General features: G+C 44.4%; 1 protein-coding gene across 1 annotated transcript in view; it reads right to left on the minus strand.

Annotated features, from left to right (window-relative positions):
• The window catches only part of LOC120993823 (dynein beta chain, flagellar outer arm-like), a 585,582-nt gene that overhangs the window by 402,212 nt on the left and 156,723 nt on the right, over positions 1 to 26,647 (minus strand). The window contains exons 45-46 of the mRNA XM_040422290.1: positions 21,417 to 21,521; positions 21,212 to 21,310 (exon numbers count right to left, since the gene is read on the minus strand). Coding sequence (XP_040278224.1) covers positions 21,212 to 21,310; positions 21,417 to 21,521 — 204 coding nt within the window. The remainder of the gene's footprint in view (positions 1 to 21,211; positions 21,311 to 21,416; positions 21,522 to 26,647) is intronic.

Raw genomic sequence — 26,647 nt, forward strand, 5'->3', positions numbered from 1 at the left:
TAACAGGCCGAACTGGATGGACAAATGTCTTTTTTCGGCCTTATGTACTATGTTACTATGTTACTATGTTACTACTAAATTAATGGCTTTTTTTTTGCAAACATGGAAACAGAATTGAAAATGCATGCAAACTTAGGGGAACTAAACATTGTGTGTGTTTCCCTTTTCGTCCTCGGCAGTACATGAAGGGTTAAAGGGAACCTGTCACCGGGATTTGATGTATAGAGCTGAGGACATGGGTTGCTAGATGGCCGCTAGCACATCTGTAATACCCAGTCCCCATAGCTCTGTGTGCTTTTATTGTGTAAAAAATCGATTTGATCCATATGCAAATTACCCTGAGATGAGTCCTGTACGTGAGATGAGTCCAGCGTGAAGGAGCCCAGCACCGCCCCGCATTCTCAGAATCTCTTCCTTGCTCTTCGACGTCAGAAAGCTAGAGCGTCGTAATCTCACGATTTCCACAATAAAAGCACACAGAGCTATGGGGACTGGGTATTGCAGATGTTCTAGCGGCCATCTAGCAACCCATGTCCTCAGCTCTATACATCAAATCCCGGTGACAGGTTCCCTTTAATCTTGCCTCATTCTCCCCACTAGGACCGCCCACTTAGATCAAACATATGATTAGTATAATGACTTACATAGTATATAAACACACACCCGACAACCATACTCTGTGTATGGTTGTTGGGGGCATGTTTATATACTATCTTAGGCTACTTCCACACTTGTGGCAGAGGATTCCGGCAGGCAGTTACGTCGCCAGAACTGCCTGCCAGATCCGGAAATCCGGACGCAAACGGACGCATTTGTCAGACGGATCCAGATGCAGATCCCCCTGACAAATGCATTGCAATGCCGTATCCGTCTTTCCGTTTGTCATCCGGAAAAACGGATCCGGTATTAATTTTTTTCACATTTTTAAAGGTCTGCGCATGCGCGGACCGGAAGAACGGATCCATCAATGCGGCAATTTTAATAGAAATTAATGCCGGATCCGGCATTCAGGCAAGTGTTCAGGATTTTTGGCCAGAGAGAAAAATGCAGTATTTTCTCCGGCCAAAAAACGTAAGAGGGACTGAACTCATGCATCCTGATGCATACTGAACGGAATTCTCTAAAATTCCAGGTCACCAATTTTCCCTTTCTAGCAGGTGAGAGACTACTAAATCAATGGCATTTCTTAACCAGGGAAACAGAATTGTAAATGCATACGCACTTAGGGGAACTAAACGTTGTGCAGAACAGTTACAATGAATGATTCAGCCAGTAACATGGTTAAGGTTTGAAAACCATCTTGTGCATCATGTTCCTCTGAAGATCTGATCCATCTGCTGAGCCAATATCCAATACTACTTCATTATGTTGCCCTTCTTGTTTTGTGGTGATGTGATTTACCTAATGTCCTCAGTGTCTCAACATTTGAATTCTAATTCAACACACATATTTTTCCATCTAATTTCTGGATCACAAAGAAATTGGTCAGATTTCAAAATGTCAGTATCTGGTTAGCAATTCAAATGAAAGCAGCAGTAATTATGGCTTTTTCATATTCTGGCATGCCGCACTGCATCAAAACTGACACAAATTCTGGGTTCCCTAATACCAGAGTGAGAAAATTAGTGTCCAAAATGATATGGAAATATACTGCTCAGAGATTAATAACTGCTCTTCCAGAAAGAAAGATGGTCCTTTCAGTAGGTCTATTAAAGTGTGTGAAAGAATACGGAAAATAGCTGAGATGCCATGTCTCCTGGAGGCAGCCAGCTCTGCAGTATTACTCACAAGCTGTAATCACTTCTGTCACTTGTATTTTGATGTATAGAGAGAGACACATAAGTTGTGCATTACTCCAATATGCCATCTCTTTGAGAAAACACTATAGTTATCCTGCACTGAAGTCTTGAGCATTAGCTGTTTATACATTTCCTCTTAGGAATTGATCCCATACATTTAGCAGCTAAAACCTTCAAGGGAATATTGATCCATGGTGCAAAAAAAAATGTCAATAACATTTTTAAAGGAATGGTTTACATAAAAAGGCAAAATTTGGCCAACTAAAAGGCATGTAACGATTGTCATCTTTATCACTGGGGACTTGGCAGCAAATTGAAATGTACATGTATAGCACAGCAATGCAAACATTCACTGGATGTGATACTTTGACGTGAAGTATTATTGGAACATTTTAGTCCAATGGTTTATATAATATGCTATTTAGCCTTTTTTTTTTTGGGGGGGGGGGAGTAGGGGTTGTTACTGTAAGCAACTGCAAATTACTATAATTAGTAAGTCATATCATATACTTTATATTTCCCACACCATAAGACTCAACTAGCAAAATAAGAAAAAAAATATTTTAAACTGAACCAAATGGTGGTTATGTGGGATCTGTGAATGATGTACTGTTATGGGATCTGTGAATGACACACTGTTATGGGGGATCTGTAGATGACACTGTTATGGGGGATCTGTGGATGACGCACTGTTATAGGGATCTGTGAGTGACACACTGTTATGGGCGATCTCTGGATTACACTGTTTTGGGGGTGCATCTCTGGATGACGCTCTTTTGGTTGGATATGTGAATGACACTCTTTTGGGGGGATCTGTGGATGACAATGTTTTGGGGGAACTGTGGAAGATGCTATTTTGGCAGGATGTGTGGATGACACTGTTTAGGGGGGATCTGTGGTTGACACTTTATTGGGGGATCTGTGAATGACACTGTTTTTGGGGGGGATCTGTGGATGACACTGTTTTTGGGGGGATCTGTGGATGAAACTATTTTGGCAGGATCTGTGTATGACACTCTTTTGGGCAATATGTAGGTCACACTGTTCTGTTAATAAAAGTAGCAAAAAAACCTGTGCTGCTGAATAGTGATGAGCGGCATAGGCAATATTCATTTTCACGATATTTTGCAAATTTTTCGTATAATATTCGCAATAAATTTGCAAATTCTAGAATTCACAATCTCCAGTCAGCACTACTGATGCACATTTTGTTTTACGCAATACATGCAACTTCACATTTTATCAGGTCTGAGTAGATATTACTGATTGGTGCACTAAGTATTGTTGTGACATCACACTATGTCTAACAGAGACATTAATCCTTATCACAGCACAGTAATTCATATCACACTACCTAGCACCCTGCACTGGAATCTGCTACACTATATCACTATGTAACCTACACTGACTATCTCCCACTAACTATCTGTATTATATATATGAACCACTGATGATCGAGCACCAAAGTGCTCGGGTGCTCTGGCCGAACATATCGGGATGCTATAATAATGGAAGTCAACGGGAGAACCCGAGCATTAAACCAGGCACCCCCTGCTCTGAAGAGGGGAGGGTGCCTGGTTCATAGGAAAAGGTCAGAAATTAATGGAAACACCACCGAAATGGTTCAGGAGCAGCATGGGGAGGATGTCTCAAAGCATCTTGGACTCCCAGGTCACTGCTGGGAACCATGTTGTCCGAGTAGTATGCCACTTTTACAGACTGACAATAATACTCACAAAACCGGGAAAAAAAAAAACATTCTTTCCTGTATATTTACTTGTATATAAAGTGCAAGTGCTGCCAAAAATTGCAAGGAAGAGGTACTCCGATACAACCTGTATATCACATAATGGAGGGCCTCATTCACATTGTGGTACAATAGTTCAGGTAGTGGGACTCCTACACTCATAAAGCCTATGCACTAAGTGAAAGGGCTGCCAAAAATTACAAGGAACCGGCACTCCAAAACACCCTTTTTTTTTACACATAAAGGAGGGCATCATACACACCCTTGAAAAATTATGAATGATGGCCTGCTGGTGACCCTCAAAAACATTTGGAGCAAGGGCCTGCTGATCTAACCATCTAAAACATTAGGGGCGAGGGTCTGCTTCCGCATTGGTGACTCTAGATAACCTCTGGGCGATTGTATGTCCTCGTGATGGCGACGATCCATTCGGATGTCTGCACTATCAACTTTCGATGTTCTTTTCTGCGCCTACCATTGTGATCACGGGCAATCAGGGTTAGATGCCAGAGAGGGAGCCTGAGAAAGGGCTACCACATCCAAAGGAGGTCAAAGGCTGAAATCTGATTGGCTGTTGTTGCCTTGCCCCTTTTTTTTCTAATTGTGAACCATCCATAGAGGGTGGGTCAAGATATTAAAGCACAAGCATCCAACGAAGGCAGCAGGCATGCGGCAATTACCCACTCCCGAATCGGGGAGGTAGTGACATAAATAGCAATACAGCAGTCCTAAGTGGCTCTGTTATTGGAATGAGTACACTTTCCGTTAACGAGGATCTATTTGAGGGCAAGTCTGGGGCCAGCAGTCACAACTCCACAATGTTCACCCAGTGTGCCATCATGGTGAGGATTGTGTTGACCAGACTCTTGACTACTGAGACTGGACTTGTAGGTGAGGGCCTGCTGCCGTTTTGTTGACTCTAGATAACTTCAAGTATAGCACTTTCTAGTATAGGACCTTCTGGTATAGCACCGTTTTGCTTGTCCTCTCCACCAAAGGAATGAGAGATGAAGAGATGAAGTTCTCTTTGTAGCGGGGGTTGAGAAGGGTGAACAACCAGTAATCCGTGTTGTCTAAAATGGGTATAAAGCGCGTGTCGTGGGAAAGGCAGTCTAATATGAAGTCAGCCATGTGTGCCAGAGTACCAACAGGCAAGACTTCGCTGTCATCATCAGAAGGTGAGCTGACCCTGTGAAAGATTGTAGGTGAGGGCCTGCAGGGGAACTGACCCTGTAAAACATTATATGCAAGGGCCTGCAGTTGAGCTGACACTGTAAAACATATGCGAGGGCTTGCAGCTGAGCTGACCCTGTAAAACATTATATGCGAGGGCCTGCAGTTGAGCTGACCCTGTAAAACATTATATGCGAGGGCCTGCAGTTGAGCTGACCCTGTAAAACATTATATGCGAGGGCCTGCAGTTGAGCTAACCCTATAAAACATTATATGCGAGGGCCTGCAGTCGAACTGACCCTGTAAAACATTATATGCGAGGGCCTGCAGTTGAGCTGACCCTGTAAAACATTATATGCGATGGCCTACAGTTGAGCTTACCCTGTAAAACATTATATGTGAGGGCCTGCAGTTGAGCTGACCCTGTAAAACATTATATGCGAGCGCCTGCAGTTGAGCTGACCCTGTAAAAGATTGTAGGTAAGGGCCTGCAGTTGAGCTCACCCTTTAAAGCATTATATGCGAGGGCCTGCAGTTGAGCTGACCTTGTAGAAGGTTTAGGTGAGGGCCTGAAGGTGACCTGACCCTGTAAAACATTATATGCGAGGGCCTGCAGTTGAGCTGACCCTGTAAAACATTATATGCGAGGGCCTGCAGTTGAGCTAACCCTATAAAACATTATATGCGAGGGCCTGCAGTCGAACTGACCCTGTAAAACATTATATGCGAGGGCCTGCAGTTGAGCTGACCCTGTAAAACATTATATGCAAGGGCCTGCAGTTGAGCTGACTCTGCAAAACATTATATGCGAGGGCCTGCAGTTGAGCTGACCCTGTAAAACATTATTTGCGATGGCCTACAGTTGCGCTTACCCTGTAAAACATTATATGCGAGGGCCTGCAGTTGAGCTGACCCTGTAAAACATTATATGCGAGGGCCTGCAGTGGAGCTGACCCTGTAAAAAATTATATGCAAAGGCATATATGCGAGGGCATTATATGCGACGAATAGGCATGTTAATATGATGAAAGAGGATGAGAAAAGGAAGATTTAACCATATAACCTTTTTAGTGGTGGAAGGGGTGCATGGGAATACAGTGTATTGAGTACAATAAACAACACATTTAAAGTGCCTTTGTTCATCCGCATTCCTCTGTTGGAGTCGAGAAGTCTGGTGCAAACCAGGCCTTGTTAATTTTTATAAGAGTCAACCTGTCAGCATTTTCAGTTGACAGGCGGGTACGCTTAACTGTTATAATGCCACCAGCAGAACTAAATACCCGCTCAGACAAAACGCTGGCGGCAGGGCAGGCCAGCACCTCCAAGGCGTAGAGCACCAGTTCATGCCATGTGTCCAGCTTGGACACCCAGTAGTTGTAAGGCACTGAAGGATCACTGAGTATGCTGACACGGTCTGCTACGTACTCCTTAACCATCTTCCAAAACGTTTCCCTCCTTGTGACACTAGAAAGCGCATCAGGGTGAGGGTGCTGGCGGGGTGTCATGAATCTGTCCCTGGCCTTAAAGAGTGTTGCCCTGCCTCTGTTGGAACTGCTGTTTGTTCCCCTTGTCTCCCCTCCTCGGTTGGCCAAGGAACTACGGACTCTGCCGCCAGCGTTCTCAATTTTTCAACAAGGACCTTCTGGTATTGCACCGTTTTGCTCGTCCTCTCCACCACATGAATGAGAGATGAGAAGTACTCTTTGTAGCGGGGGTCGAGAAGGGTGAACACCCAGTAATCCGTGTTGTCTAAAATAAGTATAATGCGCGGGTCGCGGGAAAGGCAGCCTAACATGAAGTCAGCCATGTGTGCCAGAGTACCAACAGGCAAGACTTTGCTGTCGTCATCAGGAGGATCACTCTCAATCTCCTCATCCTCTTCCTCCTCTTCTGCCCACCCACGCTGAACAGATGGAATTAAACTTCCATGGGTACTACCCTCTGTAGCGGAGGCAACCGTCTCCTGCTCCTCCTCCTCCTCCTCTTGATCGTCTAATTCGCGGTGAGAAGACGGACGGAGGGTGGTCTGGCTATCACCCTGTGTAATGTCTTCTTCCCCCATTTCCACCCTTTCCACATGCAAAGCGCTGTCCTTAATTGTGAGCAGCAAGTGTTTGAGTAGACACAGAAGTGGGATGGTGACGCTGATAATAGCGTTATCACAGCTCACCATCTGTGTTGATTCCTCAAAGTTTCTTAAAACCTCACAGAGGTCAGACATCCATGCCCACTCCTCGCTTCTGATTAGCGGAAGCTGACTGGAAAGGCGACGACCATGTTGCAGCTGGTATTCCACTACTGCCCTCTGCTGCTCACAAAGCCTGGCCAACATGTGGAGCATGGAGCTCCAGCGCGTGCTCACGTTGCACAACAGCCGGTGAGCTGGCAATTTCAAGTGCTCCTGAAGCGTTGACAGACCGGCTGAAGCTGTCGATGATTTGCGGAAATGTGCACACACGCGGCGCACCTTCAACAGTAGTTCAGGCAAATTGGGGTAGGTTTTGAGAAACCGCTGAACCACTAAGTTTAAGACGTGGGCTAGGCATGGGATGTGTGTGAGCTTGCCGAGCTCCAAAGCCGCCACCAAGTTACGCCCATTATCACACACAACCATGCCGGGTTGTAGGTTGAGTGGCGAGAGCCACAGCTCAGTCTGGTCTCTTATTCCCTGCAACAGCTCTGTGGCGGTGTTCTGTTTGCCCCTAAGCATATTAGCTTCAGCACGGCCTGTTGACGCTTCCCCACTGCATTGCTGCACTGCTTGCAGCTACCGGCTGATGGTGCTGCACGTGGATAATTCGGAGGTGGAAATGGAGGAGGAGGCGGAGGAGGAGAAGTGGGTGTTGGAGCCACTAACGTAGGTGCTGGCGGAAACCTTGAAGGAATTAGGGCCTGCAATCCTCGGCATCGGAAGCACCTGTGCCATCCCAGGGTACAACTCGCTCCCAGCATCCACAATGTTCACCCAGTGTGCAGTAGGGTTGGGCGATATCAAAAATATTAAGACGATAACGATATTAAGAAATTTATCGCGATAACGATATATATCGCGATAAATACCCCTTTAAAAGAAAAAACACAAGGAGACATTATACTGTATGGGGCAGCCACAAGGAGACATTATACTGTATGGGGGCAGCCACAAGGAGACATTATACTGTATAGGGTCAGCCACAAGATGTTATACTGTATGGGGGCCACAAGGAGAAGTTATACTGTATGGGGGCCACAAGGAGACGTTATACTGTATGGGGGCCACAAGGAGACATTATACTGTATGGGGTCAGCCACAAGGAGACACTATACTGTATGAGGTCAGCCACAAGGAGACGTTATACTGTATGGGGGCAGCCACAAGGAAACATTATAATGTATGGGGGCAGCCACAAGGAGACATTATACTGTATGGGGTCAGCCACAAGGAGATGTTATACTGTATGGGGGCCACAAGGAGACGTTATACTGTATGAGGGCCACAAGGAGACATTATACTGTATGGGGGCAGCCACAAGGAGACATTATACTGTATGGGGTCAGCCACAAGGAGACGTTATACTGTATGGGCGACACAAGGAGACGTTATACTGTATAGGGGCCACAAGGAGACGTTATACTGTATGAGGGCCACAAGGAGATATTATACTGTATGGGGGCCACAAGGAGACATTATAGTGTATGGGGGCCACAAGGAGACGTTATACTGTATGAGGGCCACAAGGAGATATTATACTGTATGGGGGGCCACAAGGAGACGTTAAACTGTATGGGGGCCACAAGGAGACGTTATACTGTATGGGGGGCCACAAGGAGACGTTATACTGTATGAGGGCCACAAGGAGATATTATACTGTATGGGGGGCCACAAGGAGACGTTAAACTGTATGGGGGCCACAAGGAGACGTTATACTGTATGGGGGGCCACAAGGAGACGTTACACTGTATGGGGGCCACAAGGAGACGTTATACTGTAGGGGGCGGGGGCCACAAGGAGATGTTATAATAAAGTCTTGTGGCCACAGGCCACCATACATACAGTAATGTCTTCTTGTTGCTCATGTTTGGGGGACTCATGTGACTCATTATTCCCTAATGCCTGCTATTATAGATCAATGTGTTGACACTATTCTATGCTTTTTAGGGTCTCTCACTCCCTCCTGTTCCTCTGCCTGGACACTCCTCGCAGGCCAGGAGTCGGGCGAAGTGGCGAACTCTTCTGCGGAGGGAGTCTGGAGAGACTTTTCCCGTGGCTGCTTCGCTTGTGTGCTCTGATTCTGACATCAGATGTCGGTGGGCAGGGATTTGAATATGGAAGCAAGGAGGAGGGAGAGTCGGGGGGCGGCCCGCTGCGGGAAGTAATACGTTTGTAATTTCGTCATCAGAGCACACGAGCAAGGCAGCCGCAGGAAAAGTCTCGCCACATACAATAGAACCGGCACGGGTGGGTGACGGACGGTGATGTCAGGTGGTGGGTGGAGTGTGGAGACTTGAATAAGGGAGGCGGAGCAAGAAGGAGCCAGAAGCGAGTGGTGGGAGGGGAAGTAAACATACTCAGCGCTATGCAAGGTGCAGGGGCGGTGGATGCATATTTAGAAGCGGTCAGCGCACATGACCGCTTCGATGACATCACAAAATACAGCGGTAATTAGGAAAATAGCGATATTGCCGTTTTTTAATACCGCGGTATATCGTGAACACCGGTATACCGTTCAACCCTAGTGTGCAGTCAGGGAAATGTAGCATCCATGGCCAAATGCACTTGTCCATGTGTCCGTGGTTGAGTGGACCTTCCCAGTAACTGCAGTGGTTAGGGCACGTGTGACGTTTCGGGACACATGTTGGTGTAAGGTGGGCACGGCACACCTCGAAAAATAGTGGCGGCTGGGGACAGAGTACCGTGGGACAGCCGCCGACATCAGGCTGCGGAAGGCCTCAGTGTCGACAAGCCTAAATGGCAACAATTCCAGGGCCAGTCATTTTGAGAGGTATGCATTTAGTGCTATGGCTTGTGGGTGGGTGGCTGGGTATTTGCGCTTGCGTTCAAATGCCTGGGGTAATAACATTTGGATGCTGAGCTAGGACAGAAAAGTGGATGTGGTCGCTGATGGTGCTTGCGAAGGTCCAGGTGCAGGGCAGGAGGCATCCTCGCCTGCACCTTCGACAGGCGATTGGCCAGAACATACCATGGGGAAGAGGAGGCAGTGGTGTGACTCGCAGACACAGATTGTGGACCCAGGCGTTCGTCCCACTTATTACAGTGCTTGGATGCCATGTGGCGGATCATGCTGGTGTTCATGCCCCGACTCATTTTGGTGTGGCACAGGTTGCAAACTACTATTCTTTTGTCGTCTGCACTTTCCTCAAAAAAGTGCCATACTGCGGAACACCTACCCCTTGGCAAGGGAGATTTACGCAAGGCGGTGCTCCGTGAAACAGTTGTGGGCCTGTTTGGTGTGGTCCACCTTCTCCCTTTTGCCACCCCCCTGCCTCTTCCAGCCTGTTGCGGTGCTGCAGATCCTTCCCCCTCTGTACTGCTGTCCTCGCTCGGCTTTCCACCTTCGCAGGTTGAGTCAGTGACCTCATCGTCCACCACCTCCTCTTCCACTTCCTCACTCTGATCATTCTCTTGATTTGTTGACCTAACCACAACCTCAGTGATTGACAACTGTGTCTCATCATCATTCACCTCATTAAACACTAATTGCCGTTCCCCACCGTCATGTTTTTGTGACTGTGAATGCTCAAAAGGTTGGGAATCAGGGCACAAGATCTCATGTCCCTCTTCAAGCGTGCTTAGCGAGAGGGCCAAATCAAGTAATGACGATGAAAAGAGCTCCTCGGAATTTTCGAGTGTGGGATCACTTGTTTGGCCAGACTCTCCATGGTGGGAGGAAGGAGGATCAGGGAGAGGATTCTGTTGACAAGGCTCTTGGCTACTGAAACTGGACTTGGTGGAAGACAGGGTGGTGCTTAACCGACTGGAAGCATTATCTGCTGCAAGCCAACCGACCACCTGGTCGCACTGGTCTGACTTCAAGAGTTTTGTCCTGCGACGCCAAGCAAACTGGGACAGGAAGCTAGGTGATTGTTTTTCTTGTGCTCTGGCAGCAGGCACAGTTTCAACTCGCCCAGGGCCACGGCCTCTGCGTGAACCATCAGCATCACGGCCACTTCCCCGTCCCTTACTGCTCGCCTTGCGCATATTAAATGTTATATGCAAGCTTGACAAACAAGATGTGGCACAGATGTCACAGTTCACAGCATGAGTGTATGACAGCATCTAACAGTCAGAGCTAGTAACAGCGAAAGTGAGACAGCTAGAGCTAATGTGTTCATAGCCAGCACTATAGTATAGTAGGTGGGGAAAATCTTTGGAGGTGAGCAGTGGAAAAGGAAGTGTGTGGGAGAGGCCATTGTCTACTAACTGAATGTGAATAGTATCAGTGACATACTGAGGTCCAGGCACACATTAGGCAATAGTGTTATTATACACTTAATGTCGTGAGGAATTATTGGACATTCTTTGTCCCCGGGGAGATAGAGGTGCCTGCAAGTTGGCTGGCTACCCCCTGGTGAATTATCCCTGAGAAATTAGGGGGATTGGACTACATTCTATGATAATAATCTTCCCCAATCATTTTAATATATATCCAATAAAAGTTATATTTTAGTGACACCTATTTATTTAGTTAACCTACTAGCACGTGTAGTCGCCAAATTAATTACATGAACTCTGGGTTAATCCTTACTGTGCTTCTCACTTGTGTAGAAAATACTCCCTAATATACAGCTTCAGTGATTCCAGTAGTAAATATGACTACTATAGTAGTAGCAACCCGTAAGTAATAGAAATTTATGATCTAAAAGAAGTACTATTGATCATGGTGGTTCCAAAACACAGGTCTCAATGATATTATCATAGAGACCTGTTCTCCTTATAAGATCACTGCTGCTACCCATATTAAAGTTTACATTTCCATTTAAAGATGTTTATAATTTTTATTTTTAGTTTAATTGCATAGTTTGTAAGGCTGGAAAAGACATATGTCCATCCAGTTCAGACTGTTATCCTGCAAAGTTGATCCAGAAAAAATTAAAAAAACTCCATGAGTTCCTTAATTTAGGGCGAAAAAAATCCTTCCCAACTACAGTTAGGCAATGAAAAAATGTTTAATGGGATGAGAAAAATATCAAAGGCGTGCTTCTGGATTGACTAAGAAACTGGTAGTTTATTAAAAACATACATAGTAAAATAAAGATAAAAGGCTAGCTATGCGTTTCAGTGGCAGGCCGCCACCTTCATCAGGCTGATGATACTGTAGTCCACTCATTCCAGTAATTACTTTAGTAGCCCTCCTCTGGACCCTCTCCAGCTCTGCTATGTCTGTCTTGCTCACAGGAGCCCAGAACTGCACACAGTACTCCATGTGTGGTCTGATTAGTAATTTGTAAAGTAGCAGGACTATGTTCTCATCCCGGGTATCTATGCCCCTTCTGATGCAACCCATTATCTTATTTGCCTTGGCAACAGCTACCTGACACTGTTTGCTAGAATCAATTGAGTTTATTGTCAACAAAAATTTCTAAGTCCCTTTCCATGTCAGGGTTACCAGTGTTTTACCATTTAGTATGTACTGGTGAAATATATTTCTTACATCACTTCACAGAGAGATACGTGTTTAGATTTTCCTGCTAAGACAATAGACCCAGATACAGCAATACAAACAAGCAATTATTTAGCTGTAAGGAAAAGTGTTTTGTGACTCATTGGAGGCAAAGAGAGATTCATCCGAGCATGAAGTTATGTAGCAATGTGTCATCTGCAAAGATATACCTCTGGTTCATCAAGAACAAAGTCAATGGTCAAAGCAGAACATAAATATGTCACATAATATCCTTAAAGCTTTTTTTGATGTAGTCTCTAGGAAATGTGCACTGAGATATAAACAAGTCACCAATTTATGTTTACATCAAACAGCTAGAAATCGAGTCAGTGCCGGTATTTCTTTTTCTGGCGGATACATTACAGAGATATACAGTAAGCTTATATCTGTAAATCATCCTGCCGTAGTACAATACTTCTTTCTCTATATAAAAATGATAAATTCTCTTCATGTATCATTTGCTTTCAATTGTCTCTAGTAGACCTCCTAGTCAGAAACTACAGGCTTTCTTGGTATCCATATCAAAGGTTTGATATTAGAGTCAATAGTAATTTAAAAAAAGTGAAAACCGGTTGCGGCGTTGCCACAAAAAAAAATATTTTTATTCCTTCAGTGCACTGATGGCCAGCACTGGAAAGCTGAGTAGCTGAGGTGCACTGAGGAGCTAGTCCTTGCCCCTTTGTGTTCTGAAGCCCTTGTTTGCATTAAGAATAAAGTTTATTTTTCTCAGGAACTCTGCAAACATCTTTCACAAGACAGGTATCTCATTGTAATCAGCAGGATCGACCCTACCAGACAAACACCTCGTCCTCAGCATAAAGTTTTCAGTATGCAGAAAAATATGTTTCCAAAAAATGTCAAACATTAAAATATACTGACATCTCAATGTATATTGCTTGCATATCTTTAATTACTATACTTAGCATAATCCACTTTATAGTATAAACTTCTTTAAGAACAGTTTAAATACTAAACATCAAAACAGCTTTATTATTTTGGAAATACATTTTATGGTTTGTTTTATTTGTAGAGATGCCGGTTCGTCAAATTTTTTTGAAAAAAATCGATTCGATCTGATTAAATTTGCTGCAAATTACGTTAAAAAACTGCTATTTCCTGGCTGCAGAGAGCCTTTCTAGTGATGTAGAACACTGTGCCTTGCAGTAACACGCATAGGGAGTCTGCTTTGGTAGTGAAATACTGTGAGTCTGTATGACATGCAGATGACAGGCGTCACTCTTAGAATCACTGCACACTTCAGTTATTTGGTCCGTTTTGGCCCCGTGACTGCCCAAATAAGTGAAGTATCAACTCAGAAACATAGAAACATAGAATGTGTCGGCAGATAAGAACCATTTGGCCCATCTAGTCTGCCCAATATACTGAATACTATGAATATCCCCTGGCCCTATCTTATATGAAGGATGGCCTTATGCCTATCCCATGCATGCTTAAACCCCTTCACTGTATTTGCAGCTACCACTTCTGCAGGAAGGCTATTCCATGCATCCACTACTCTCTCAGTAAAGAAATACTTCCTGATGTTACTTTTAAACCTTTGCCTTACAGGTCCATGTTAGTGTCAAGAAGAAGCGCACTCCTTTTACAGCCTCGTCAGCTGATTCCACATAGATGTCTACAGAACCTGTTTCTATTAAACGCTTATACAAGTAGAGCCCCCCGACAGAGTGGAGAGGGTGTCAGCAGTAAGTTTATGTTGACGTCACTGCTTATTTTTCCTCTGATCCTTCAGAGCAATAACCCCCAAAAAACTGATCCTGTCTGGGGAGCATACGCCTTCACTCAGTCAGTATTTGCTCAGTAATCCATCAGTATTTCTAATGCCAAAAAAAAACAGGAGTGGATCTAAAACAGAGATGACACCTGAATGAAATATTTGCATGTCTTCTGTGTACCCACTCCTGCTTTTGGCTACCAAATCATAAGCTAATTCTGATGGAACCATACAGGCATTACAGCTGCTACACAGACAGGATCCGTTGTGCGTCAAATTTTTCCTTTCTTCTGACAGATCAGAAAAAAGGTCAAACAAATCATGATGTCAGCCAGGCCGAAAGCCAAAATAGTGGATCAGTCATGAAGTGGGGAGGGTGAGAACAACATGAGAAGTCCACAGAATGGACCTATGACATTGTGGTGAGGTGGAAGCAGCACCAGGAGACCACAGAGTGGCAAGGTGACCTAATGTGGATATGGCAGCAGCAGTAGCAGCAGGATGATACCACAGAGTGGCAAGGTAACATAATGTGGATATAGCAGCAGCATCATTAGACCACATAATGGCAAGGTGACATAATGTGGATATGGCAGCAGCAGTAGCAGCAGGAGGATACCACAAAGTGGCAAGGTGACATAATGTGGATATGGCAGCAGCAGTAGCAGCAGGAGGATACCACAGAGTGGCAAGGTGACATAATGTGGATATGGCAGCAGCAGGAGGATACCACAGAGTGGCAAAGTGACATAATGTGGATATGGCAGCAGCAGGAGGATACCACAGAGTGGCAAAGTGACATAATGTGGATATGGCAGCAGCAGGAGGATACCACAGAGTGGCAAGTTGACATAATGTGGATATGGCAGCAGCAGGAGGATACTACAGAGTGGCAAGGTGACATAATGTGGATATGGTAGCAGCAGGAGGATACCACAGAATGGCAAGGTGACATAATATGGATATGGCAGCAGCATCATCAGACTAGAGGGGCAAGGTGACTTAATGTGGATATGGCAGCAGAACTTAATCAGTATTTTGTGGAAGCAGGTATATCGCACCCCTCAATCAGTATTTTGTGGAGGCAGGTATATAGAACCCCTGAATCAATATTTGGTGGAAACAGGTATATAGCACCCCTCAATAAGTATTTTGTGGAAGCAGGTATATAGAACCCCTGAATCAATATTTGGTGGAAACAGGTATATAGCACCCCTCAATAAGTATTTTGTGGAAGCAGGTATATAGAACCCCTGAATCAATATTTGGTGGAAGCAGGTATATCGCACCCCTCAATCCGTTTTTTTTTGGGGCAAGAGGTATATCACACCCATTGCAAATAGTTGTTCCAATAGCGTTTGTCCCTCTATATAGCTGCGGTATCGCAGCAGAACCGCACACAACTGCTGTACAATACAAATGCACTATAATATACTTTCTATGTTAGAAAGTATATTATAGGTATATCACACCCCTCATTATATCACACCTATCGATAGCACACCTATCCCAGTCCTTAAAAGGACTTTTGTGGCCCAATTAGCTAGCGTTTGGTGTCCCTAACAGTCTGTCCCTGCTTCACAAAGCAACCTCTCCCTACACTGGCAAATTTGGATCTAGCAGCAGCAGCAGGAGGATACCACAAAGTGGCAAAGTGACATAATGTGGACAGGGCCGTCTTTAATATTGATTGGACCCTGGGCAAAAATTTACTTAGGCCCCCTGGATCCCGCCTTCCCACACCTTAGCAGGCAATCACGCCCTCCACCACAACACACACAAAAAATCCACACATCTAGTAGAGTACAGTGAATGACTGTAAATACTTCCAGTTCTGAAGACTCCAGCGGCTCAGGATCAGTGCTCTGGGCAGCTGGGCTCAGGCTGGAAGTGGGCACCGCTCTGCAGGAAGGAGACCGGGGCTCGGCTCACCCTAGTGTTACAGTGCGCCCCAGCACCCCACAGTATGCAGTATAGCACCCTATAGTATACAGCAACCCACAGTATGCAGTATAACACCCTATAGTATACAGCACCACACAGTATGCTGTATAGCACCCTATAGTATACAGCACCACACAGTATGCAGTATCGCACCCTATAGTATACAGCACCACACAGTATGCAGTATAGCACCCCACACTATACAGTACCCCACAGTATATAGTAGAGCAGTATAGCAGCCCACAATATACAGCACCCCACAGTATACAACACCTCACAGTATACAGTAGAGCAGTATAGCACCTCACCGTATACAGCACCCCAAACTATACATGATACAGCACCCCACACTATACAGCCCCCCACACTATACAGTACAGCAGTATAGAACTACACAATATACAGCACCCACAGTATACAGTCCCCCACAGTATATAGCCCCCCACAGTATACAGTACAGCAGTATAGCACTCCACAATATACAGTATACAGCCCCCCCACCGTATACAGCCCCCCACAGTATACAGTACAGCAGTATAGCACTCCACAATATACAGTATACAGCCCCCCCACAGTATACAGCCCCCCACAGTATACAGTACAGCAGTATAGCACTCCACAATATACACTATACAGCCCCCCACAGTATACAACCCCCCACAGTATACAACCCCCCACACTATACAGCCCCCCACAGTATACAGCCCCCCACAGTATACAGCCCCCCACAGTATACAGACCCCCACACTATACAGGCCCCCACACTATACAGGCCCCCACACTATACAGCACCTCACTATACAGTAGTTTACAGTATATTAGCATAACAGCCTCTGTCACCTTTTTCTGATGTAATCTTCACAACAACAAAAAAGCTCCACAGTTAAGGCAAACTTCTGTCACAACACTCCTGGTAGGACCTTGATGACCTCATAGCCATGTGACCAGTAATATTGCTAGGTTACTGGTCACATAGTGATAATGTCATCTAAGGTCCTAGAGAATCACAGCTCTCACAGTACGCTGCCTGGAGTGCCGGCAGGCATGGCAGCACCCCCTGTGTAGCTGACAGCCTGACACCCGGGGCAGTGGCCAGCAGGGCTCAAGAGGCAGCTGCCTTGGGCCCCCCAGGAGCAACTGGGCCCGGGGCAGCTGCTCCTTTTGCCCCTTGTTAAAGACGACCCTGAATGTGGATATGGCAGCAGCAGTAGCAGCAAGAGGATACCACAGAGTGTCAATGTGACATAGTGTGGAGATGGCAGTAGCAGCAGCAGAATCAGGAGACCACAAAGTGAACTGATAACAGAGTAGGGCAGTGGGTGGCAAAACCAGTGCCCACTAATGAAGGTGGCTGAAAGAAAGGAGCACTTGGCATCAGATGTGTGGCATCAGGCGGGTGGCAGCAACAGAGTAGTAGCTGAGGCAGGTAGTCATTAGAAACCGGTCTCTTTAATCAAAGTGTGTGGCACCATGCATGATCTAGTCTGATGCATTGGTGGTTGGAAATCCTGGCTGATCCACGCCTGATTCATCTTGACAAAGGTCAGTCTCTCCACATTTTGGGCGGACAGGCGAGTTCTCCATGGGGTAACTATGGCCCCCACTGCACTAAACACCGGCTCTGATACCACACTACTGGCCAGGCAGGACAGCTTTTCCATGGCAAATTCTGCTAAATGTGACCACAAATCCAGTTTGGCTACGCAGTAGTCCAGCGGATCTTCAATGTGGGGTGGCAGGGTGCTGTCTAAGTATGCCACCACCTGCTGGTTCAGGTCCTGATCCAGGTCTACCTGCTGCTGCTGGTGAGTAGTTTCTTCATTATGCGGGTTTAGAAAGCTACTCATCAGCGACTGTAGACTCAGGCTGATGTTGATGGAGCTGGTACTGCTCCTGCCACCCCACCCCTCTCCAGCAGCCATTGAGACTGGCCCACCCTCTGTTTTACATATTTGTGCAGGGCTGGTACTGCCTTTTTCGCAAAGAAATGACGACTTAGGACTCTCCACCTCGGCTCGGCACAAGCCATCAGTTCTCTGAAAAGTGCAGAGTCCCCCACTTGGAAAGGGAGGGACTGCAGCACCAGCAACTTGGACAGGAACACGTATAGCTTCTGCGCCGTTGGATGCGTGCACGCATACTGCTGTCTCTTGGCAATCGCTTCGGTTATCGATTGCTGACGGGATGACTGACGAGGAGTAGGAGCAGGAGCATTTGGACCAGCAGAAGAAGGGAATGACAGCTCCCTTCGGCTGAGGAGGTGGAGCCTTGACTGGCTGATACCGGATGAGTGCCACTGGGTGATGCAGCGGTCGCTGCAGCAGGCTGGACCACCACACCGGAGCCACAGTTCTCCCAGGCCACTTTATGGTGACGCTGCATATGTTGACGCAGGGCCGTGGTGCCAACATTGGCACCCTGGCCACGCTTCACCTTCTGCCCACATATTCTACATATGGCCATGTTGACCTCCTTTGGCGGTTTCACAAAAAAACTGTCACACCGCCTAGTTTCCGCCCAACAGTCCGTACTGAGTGACTGCTACCTTGCTGGCTCAGCCGCTGCCTCACAGGCAAGCTACCACCCTCTTCTCCTGATAATGATGAAGCCCCTTCTGCACCCGGCTCCCAAGTGCGATCAGCTTCATCAAGTAGTGTCTGCACGTCACTGATGTCCTCCTCAACGGTCTCTGGGTCAGGAGCCTGACCACTCGCAACACCACCTCCCACGCCACTCTCCTCATCACTACTTGCCCGCCTAGTGGAGGAGGCGGCGGATGTCTCCTCCAGATCTTGGGTGGCCAGTAGCTGCTGACTGTCCTCTAGTAGCTCTTTCTCGCTGAAAAGTGGAGCTGAGCCCACAGCATGTAGTACTTCTCGCGGTGAGGGAACAGAAAGGCAGGTTGAGGACAGGTGAGGGCACAGGGCCTGCTCCCGGGCCATGCCAACTAAGGGTTGTGTCTGACAAACCCACCGACTCTTTGCTGGGGGTGTCTGATGTCACTTGGGATGATGTGGATGACCGAGTTAACCAATCAAGAACCGCAGGGTTGCTGGTCAAGACACGACCGCTAGATGACACCGGGAGCTCAGGCCTCTCACTGCGACTCCTGCTGTCACGCCCCCTTAATCTGCTGTGACCTCTGCTTGCGTCAGAAACATTTAGGCTTCTGCCAATCCTGTGCATGGCCTGGCACTTCTCTGCCTGACATACTTGCAGCTGAACTAAACAAATTTAAACGGAAATTAAAAACACCCCTAAAAGCGACAAATATATTATTCTTTTTTTTACTGAAATAGGCCACTAAAAACTTTCACCACAATTAACTGCAGAAGTGAACTGAGAAAATTATTTTTCTGGTTGGACTGAAATACGCCACTATACGCTTTGACCATAAAAAATTTAAAGAGTGAAGTGTGTATATATTTTCCTTTTTTTACTGAAATACGCCCCTATAGGCTTTCACCAGAAATAACTGCAACAGTGCAGTGCATATATATTTTTCTTTTTTACTGAAATACACCACTATACGCTTTCAACAGAAATAACTGCAACAGTGCAGTGCGTATATATATATATCTTTTTTTTTACTGTAATACACCACTATACGCTTTCACCAGAAAAAAATGCAACAGTGCAGTGCGTATACATTTTTCTTTTTTTATGAAATACACCACTATAAGCTTTCAACAGAAATAACTGCAACAGTGCAGTGTGTATATATTTTTATTTTTTTACTGAAATACCCCACTATTAGCTTTCAACAGAAATAACTGCAACAGTGCAGTGCATATATATTTTCCTTATTTTACAGTAATACACCACTATACGCTTTTAACAGAAATAACTGCAACAGTGCAGTGCGTATATATTTTCCTTTTTTTACTGAAATACACCACTATACGCTTTCACCAGAAAAAATGCAACAATGCAGTGCATATTGTAAGAAGGTACAAGGAATCATCGTGGATGATAGGTATGTGTCACCGAGGTTCCTGGCCTCGATGGAGTAAGAGCCGGTTTTTATGTGTCAGCAGCAGTTGCTGTTTGACACCTTGGTACTTAGCATGGCTGTAATAGCTGATCCGGGATGGCTCTTACTGGGAGTAGTCAAAGTGCTGGGTGGGTGACTATTCCCCACGTTCCTAGCCGGGTTTTGCCAGGCATAAAACCAGCCAGCACTGCCAGGTGGAGAGGATTAACTCCGTCTGACAGTGGAGCTCAGGAGGTCTGTGTGCTAGGATCTGAGGCCTGTGCTGTGCTGGAGAGTGGAGACCCGTGTGTCAGGGGAACAGGCCGTCTAAAGCCTATTTGAACTTTCTAAGGCAGAACTGCCACCAAGGTGGCATTTCTTATATTAGCTTGCCATTGGGTGTGAAGTAACACCAACACTGTAAAAGTGAAGTTCTGTTTTTGGCATCATGTGTGAATAAACACTGAAGCTTGAAGTACGAACTTGTATTTTGCCTCTATACTGCGCCCGCTTAGCCTAACTACCAGAGCGAACCCCTACAGTATATATTTTCATTTTTTTACAGTAATACGCCCCTATATGCTTTCACCAGAAAAAACTGCAACAGTGCAGTGCGTATATATTTTTCTTTTTTTACTGAAATACGCCCCTATACGCTTTAAACATAAATAACTGCAACAGTGCAGTGCGCATATATTTTCTTTTTTTTACTGTAATACGCCCCTATAGGTTTTCACCAGAAATAACTGCAATAACTGTCACTCCCTGCACTAAGATGCTGTGAAATGAATCCTCTCTATCCTTTCCCTGCACTTATAAATATTTTATTCTGTCTTTTTTTTCCACAATAGTTTTTCCAATGGCTGTCCCTAGTCCCTTCACACGTCTGTCCCTGCACTCTGAACACTAGAAAATGTCTGACTCTAAGATGGCTGCCGTATTTATAGGGCTGGCTGATCCCACCTTCCCAGAGTTTCTTTCCCCATGTCCTCAGTCCTCACACCTGTAGCCGCCATTTTAGGAAAAATGCAGTTCGTTACCACAAAGCGCAAGGAAATTCCCATTCGCTGCAAATCAAATTTTTCCTGAAATTCTAAACGAATTCGACTTTGTCAGCTTCGATTCGCTCATCTCTAATTACTACACGGGCAAGTAAAAGATTTGTAAAGCATCAATTACCTTGGTTCTCCGAGTGGCATTTACACAGATACTTTAGAGTATGACTGGCCTCATTAAGGAGATTGTTGAGCTCAGAAATTGAAAAGCCAACTTTTTTTCCTTAAAATAAAATAAGCACAGGGGAAAATATTATTAATTCAGCAAAATGGAAAAACAAATTACATAACAAACTGTAACTTTATTGTGTATACTTTACAATGCCTACCATTTATAGATGAATCAAATCCTATCACATCTGCGTTATATAATTTTGAGAAAGAATCCAATATGGCACAGAGTTTTTGAGCCAAACCCGCAACATTTGAAAATCCTGTAAAGGTGCGAGAAGAGATCATTCGAATCAGTCATCTTACATATTGGTATAGTCTTATTTATTTATCCAAAGAAAATGGTGATTGATGAAGTACTGCTGACAGTCCTCGTTCCACATACAACCGCTACTTATAAATATATATTAGCAGCAAACAGTAGTGCCTATCTTATCATTTAAAGTGTAGGGTGCTAAAGTCCTAGTTATTGTTTATGTGTTTACATTAGGTGTATAGTGTATAGTGGTCACAAGGTTGTATAATTTCAGTATGATCAGCTCTGGTGGAGGGTCCTTTGAGCTAGACAGCCAGCCCACACTTGTTCAGCGACTACTTAGTTTGGCATTCGGTAATAAATAACTACTGTCAGAATCTTACCTTGAAGTAGCTGACACCTACCAGTGCAAAATGTGTAACAGGCCTGACACCTACCAATGTAAAATGTGTAACGGCCCTGACACCTACCGATGCAAAATGTGTAACAGGCCTGACACCTACCAATGTAAAATGTGTAACGGCCCTGACACCTACCGATGCAAAATGTGTAACAGGCCTGACACCTACCAATGCAATTTGTGTAACAGGCCTGACACTTACCATGTACCATTTATAATGCTGCAGCCTTTTTATGTGGCAGAGGGGCTTTTTGGCCCCTCATGAAGGATTTACCCCAGGAAGACAAACCCTATCCATATATCCAATTAGGGAATATAGGCATCATACAGAGGGGTCTCCTGTTTGGGACCCCTTTAAGAGCCAGAACAGAGTTTGTCATTCATTTGCCACCAACTAATACTACATTTCCCTTGCAGAGACCGCTGCAAGGTAAATGCCTGGTTGACAGGCTGATTTAGCCAAGGGTGCCAACAGCAAGACCTAGGGTGATCAGCTAATAGACCCAGCGGTTGAACTGTAAAAGGGGTGTGCAAACATGGAAGGAAAATCCTATTCTAATCAAGGTACAGTGGATTTAAAAAGTCTACACACCCCTGTTAAAATGTGAGGTTTCTGTGATGTAAAAAAAAATAGACAAAGATAAATAATTTCAGAACTTTTTCCACCTTTAATGTGACCTATGAACTGTACAACTCAATTGAAAAACAAACTGAAAACTTTTAGGTAGAAGGAAGAAAAAATATAAAAATAAAATAATATGGTTGCATAAGTGTGCACACCCTTAAACTAATACTTTGTTGAAGCATCTTTTGATTTCAATACAGCACTCAGTCTTTTTGGGTATGAGTCTATCAGCATGGCACATTTTGACTTGGCAAGATTTGCCCACTCTTCTTTGCAAAAACACTCCAAATCTGTCAGAATGCGAGGGCATCTCCTGTGCACAGCCCTCTTCAGATCACCCCACAGATGTTCAATCGGATTCAAGTCTGGGCTCTGGCTGGGCCATTCCAAAACTTTAATCTTCTTCTGGTGAAGCCATTCCTTTGTTGATTTGGAGGGGCAAAGGTTTAAATTAGAGGGGCAAAGGTTTAAAAGTAATATAAGGAAGTATTACTTTACTGAGAGAGTAGTGGATGCATGGAATAGCCTTCCTGCAGAAGTGGTAGCTGCAAATACAGTGAAGGAGTTTAAGCATGCATGGGATAGGCATAAGGCTATCCTTCATATAAGATAGGGCCAGGGACTATTAATAGGATTCAGATATATTGGGCACACTAGATGGGCCAAATGGTTCTTATCTGCCGACACATTCTATGTTTCTATGGATGTATGCTTTGGGTCGTTGTCATGCTGAAAGATAAAGTTCCTCTTCATGTTCAGCTTTCTAGCAGAAGCCTGAAGGTTTTGTGCCAATATTGACTGGTATTTGGAACTGTTCATAATTCCTTCTAGCTTAACTAAGGCCCCAGTTTCAGCTGAAGAAAAACAGCCCCAACGCATGATGCTGCCACCACCATGCTTCACTATGGGTATGGTGTTCTTTTGGTGATGTGCAGTGTTGTTTTTGTGACAAACATATCTTTTGGAATTATGGCCAAAAAGTTAAACCTTGGTTTCATCAGACCATAACCCCTTTTCCAACATGCTTTTGGGAGACTTCAGATGTGTTTTTGCAAAATGTAGCCTGGCTTAGATGTTTTTCTTCGTAAGAAAGGGCTTTCGTCTTGCCACTTTACCCCATAGCCTAGACATATGAAGAATACGGGAGATTGTTGTCACATGTACCACACAGCCAGTACCTGCCAGATATTCCTGCAGCTCCTTTAATGTTGGTGTAGGCCTCTTGGTAGCCTCCCAGACCAGTTTTCTTCTAATCTTTTCATCAATTTTGGAGGGACGTCCAGTTCTTGGTAATGTTCCATATTTTCTCCACTTGATGACTGTCTTTACTGTGTCCCATGGTAATCTAATGCCTTGGAAATTCTTATGTACCCTTCTCCTGACTGATACCTTTTAACAATGAGATTCCTCTGATGCTTTGGAAGCCCAACTAGAGCAGCTGAACTTTATTTGGGGTTAATCAGAGGCACTTTAAATGATGACAGGTGTATGCTGACTCCTATTTAACATGATTTTGAATGTGCTTGCTTAATTCTGAACACAGCTACATCCCCAGTTATAAGAGGGTGTGCACACTTATGCAACCACATTATTATTATTATTTTTTTTGTTTTCTTCCCTCCACCTAAAAGATTTCAGTTTGTTTTTCAATTGAGTTGTACAGTTTATAGGTCACATTAAAGGTGGAATGATTTATCTTTGTCTAATTTTTTGACATTACAGAAACCTGACATTTTAACAGCGGTATGTAGACTTTTTATATCCTCTGTACATACAATTCTGCCAATTTAGAAAGCATGTATATGGGCATAACTTGCTTGATTCTGTTCATAGATTCAGACACATTTGGACGCAAGAAGAGCAAAAACAAACACCCCTCTGAAATACAGTATGTCTGAATCATCTATAAACAACATCAATAGAAGCAACAGTCTAAATTATAATAATTACCCATCTTTGTAGACTAATTATTTTATCTCATGCTGGACGAGAACATAACACATTTGCTAATAGAGTTTTGAAGATTTATGATTCTATGCCAAGATGAGTTTCCTTTCATACAGAGATACCAGAAGAACTGGTATCTTACAAAAAAAACATTCTCTCGGCACATTTCGTGCAGAAGAAAATTACAAGCACTGATAAGTTTATTTCAAGTTTCTTAATGCTTTACAATATATAATAATGGATGTACTTATCCGTGAAGCATGGTGATAGATCTGTGTAATTAAAATCCACTAAGATTTATTGGACGGCATTGGGGAAATGGAAACCATGCACACCCTAATGATGATTTGCAATTATATATAAGGATGTATTCATATATTTTTCTATTTGTAAGAAATTAGGGTAATAAGACTGGATGGTAAAAGAAGGCTGCGGTAGTTTCAGCTAAATAAATTGCAATACTTCAGATTACTAACAATAAGGATTCAGGGCAAATAACCTGAAGCACTAAAGGCCACACTCAATTGTAATCTTTTCTCCGCCATTGTAATGTATATAAAATAAATCTATGATATGCTGGTGGTTGTGCGGGAATTATATGCCTTTTGTAGACAGAATTTTAATACAGTAAATATCCCGCTATCTGATGACATTTGGCTATGCATGTGAATGTCATTTTTTATGTCCTAGCAATAGTAGCTTGGTAATATCTGGAAATAGGCTTCCCAAATTTCCTAATGCAAATGGACAGTTACAGATTCCCAGATTATACCTCATCCCAACAATACAGTAACAGCATGTGGACAAAAAGTGAGAGTACTAAATGCAGATGGTGGCTACCTATGGGTTAAAGGGGTTCTAGAGTTTTGTGGCCTGTTTGTTGAATTGGATAAAGCTGCAATACACAGAACAGCTTCTACAAAAAGTACATCATTCTGAGAAAGAACCAGCCTGCAAACAGAGGTAACCATTGAAAAGGCTCCTTTAAAAAGGTGGTTGGCAGGCTGCAGATCCTTCTAATATTAATGGCATGTTCTAATGATAGACATGAATTTTATAAAATGGGATAACCACTTTAAAGGGATTTTCCAACTTTTTTATTCTGATGACCTCTCCTCAGGATAGAATGTCAGTTTCTGATCCCAGGTTTCGGACCCCTGCCAATCAGCTGTTTAAGGAGACCACAGTTTACTAGGCACAATATGTACGTTGTATAGCGGCTGTGCTTGGTATCGCAGCTCAGCCCCATTCACTTGAATGGGACTGAGCTGTGCATAGGCCATGTGACTGACGTGACTGTATGGTGACTTCGATCGCGCTGATGGAAGGGCGGAAGTCCCATATGTACCCATATCCGGCGATTCCGGGATGCGCCGCTATAGGAATCATCAGCAATGGAATCACATGACGCAGGGATTAACAGCCATTGGCCACTAGTCATTTAAAAAGACCTCCCTAGCCATTAGAAAGGAATCCTCCTGAAGAAGCATTAGCGAAACGTACGTCGAGGAGTACGCCTGATAGAGAGAGCCCACACGCATGCCACTGGATATCGGGTAGGTGAGCAATTCAGATCGATCCGATACATTTATTTTGACTATTTATGAGTAACTTAATTGTTTGGATGGGTATGATCAAAATATATGGATGTCACTCATGCCCGTTATGCACTTATGCTTAATCCGCCTCACATCGGAGATAGTTGTGATATTATGGCTAGATGCAGCTTTGAATAATACATGCTGATCTAGACCCTGCACCCACAACATCCTTAATGTGATTGCGGAAACTGAAATAATCTAAATCTGCCAGCAGTGGATGTATTGTGGACTGCCTCTTGAGGCACGCTGTATGGTCTCTACATTTATGTTTGTATGTTGTTTTATGTCATAATAAAATGTAACTTTATTAGGTAAATATGTTGTACCGATTCTCTTTGTTGATATACATATTAAGGAGGTACACCCTTGTTAACACAAGGCTGTTTTGATCCAGTTGAAGGAGAAAAACTTTTTTATTCTGATGACCTCTCCTCAGGATAGAATGTCAGTTTCTGATCCCAGGTTTCGGACCCCTGCCAATCAGCTGTTTAAGGAGACCACAGTTTACTAGGCACAGTATGTACGTTGTATAGCGGCTGTGCTGGTATCGCAGCTCAGCC

This window comes from Bufo bufo, chromosome 3 (genome assembly GCF_905171765.1).
Source record: "Bufo bufo chromosome 3, aBufBuf1.1, whole genome shotgun sequence".
Classification (NCBI taxonomy): domain Eukaryota; kingdom Metazoa; phylum Chordata; class Amphibia; order Anura; family Bufonidae; genus Bufo; species Bufo bufo.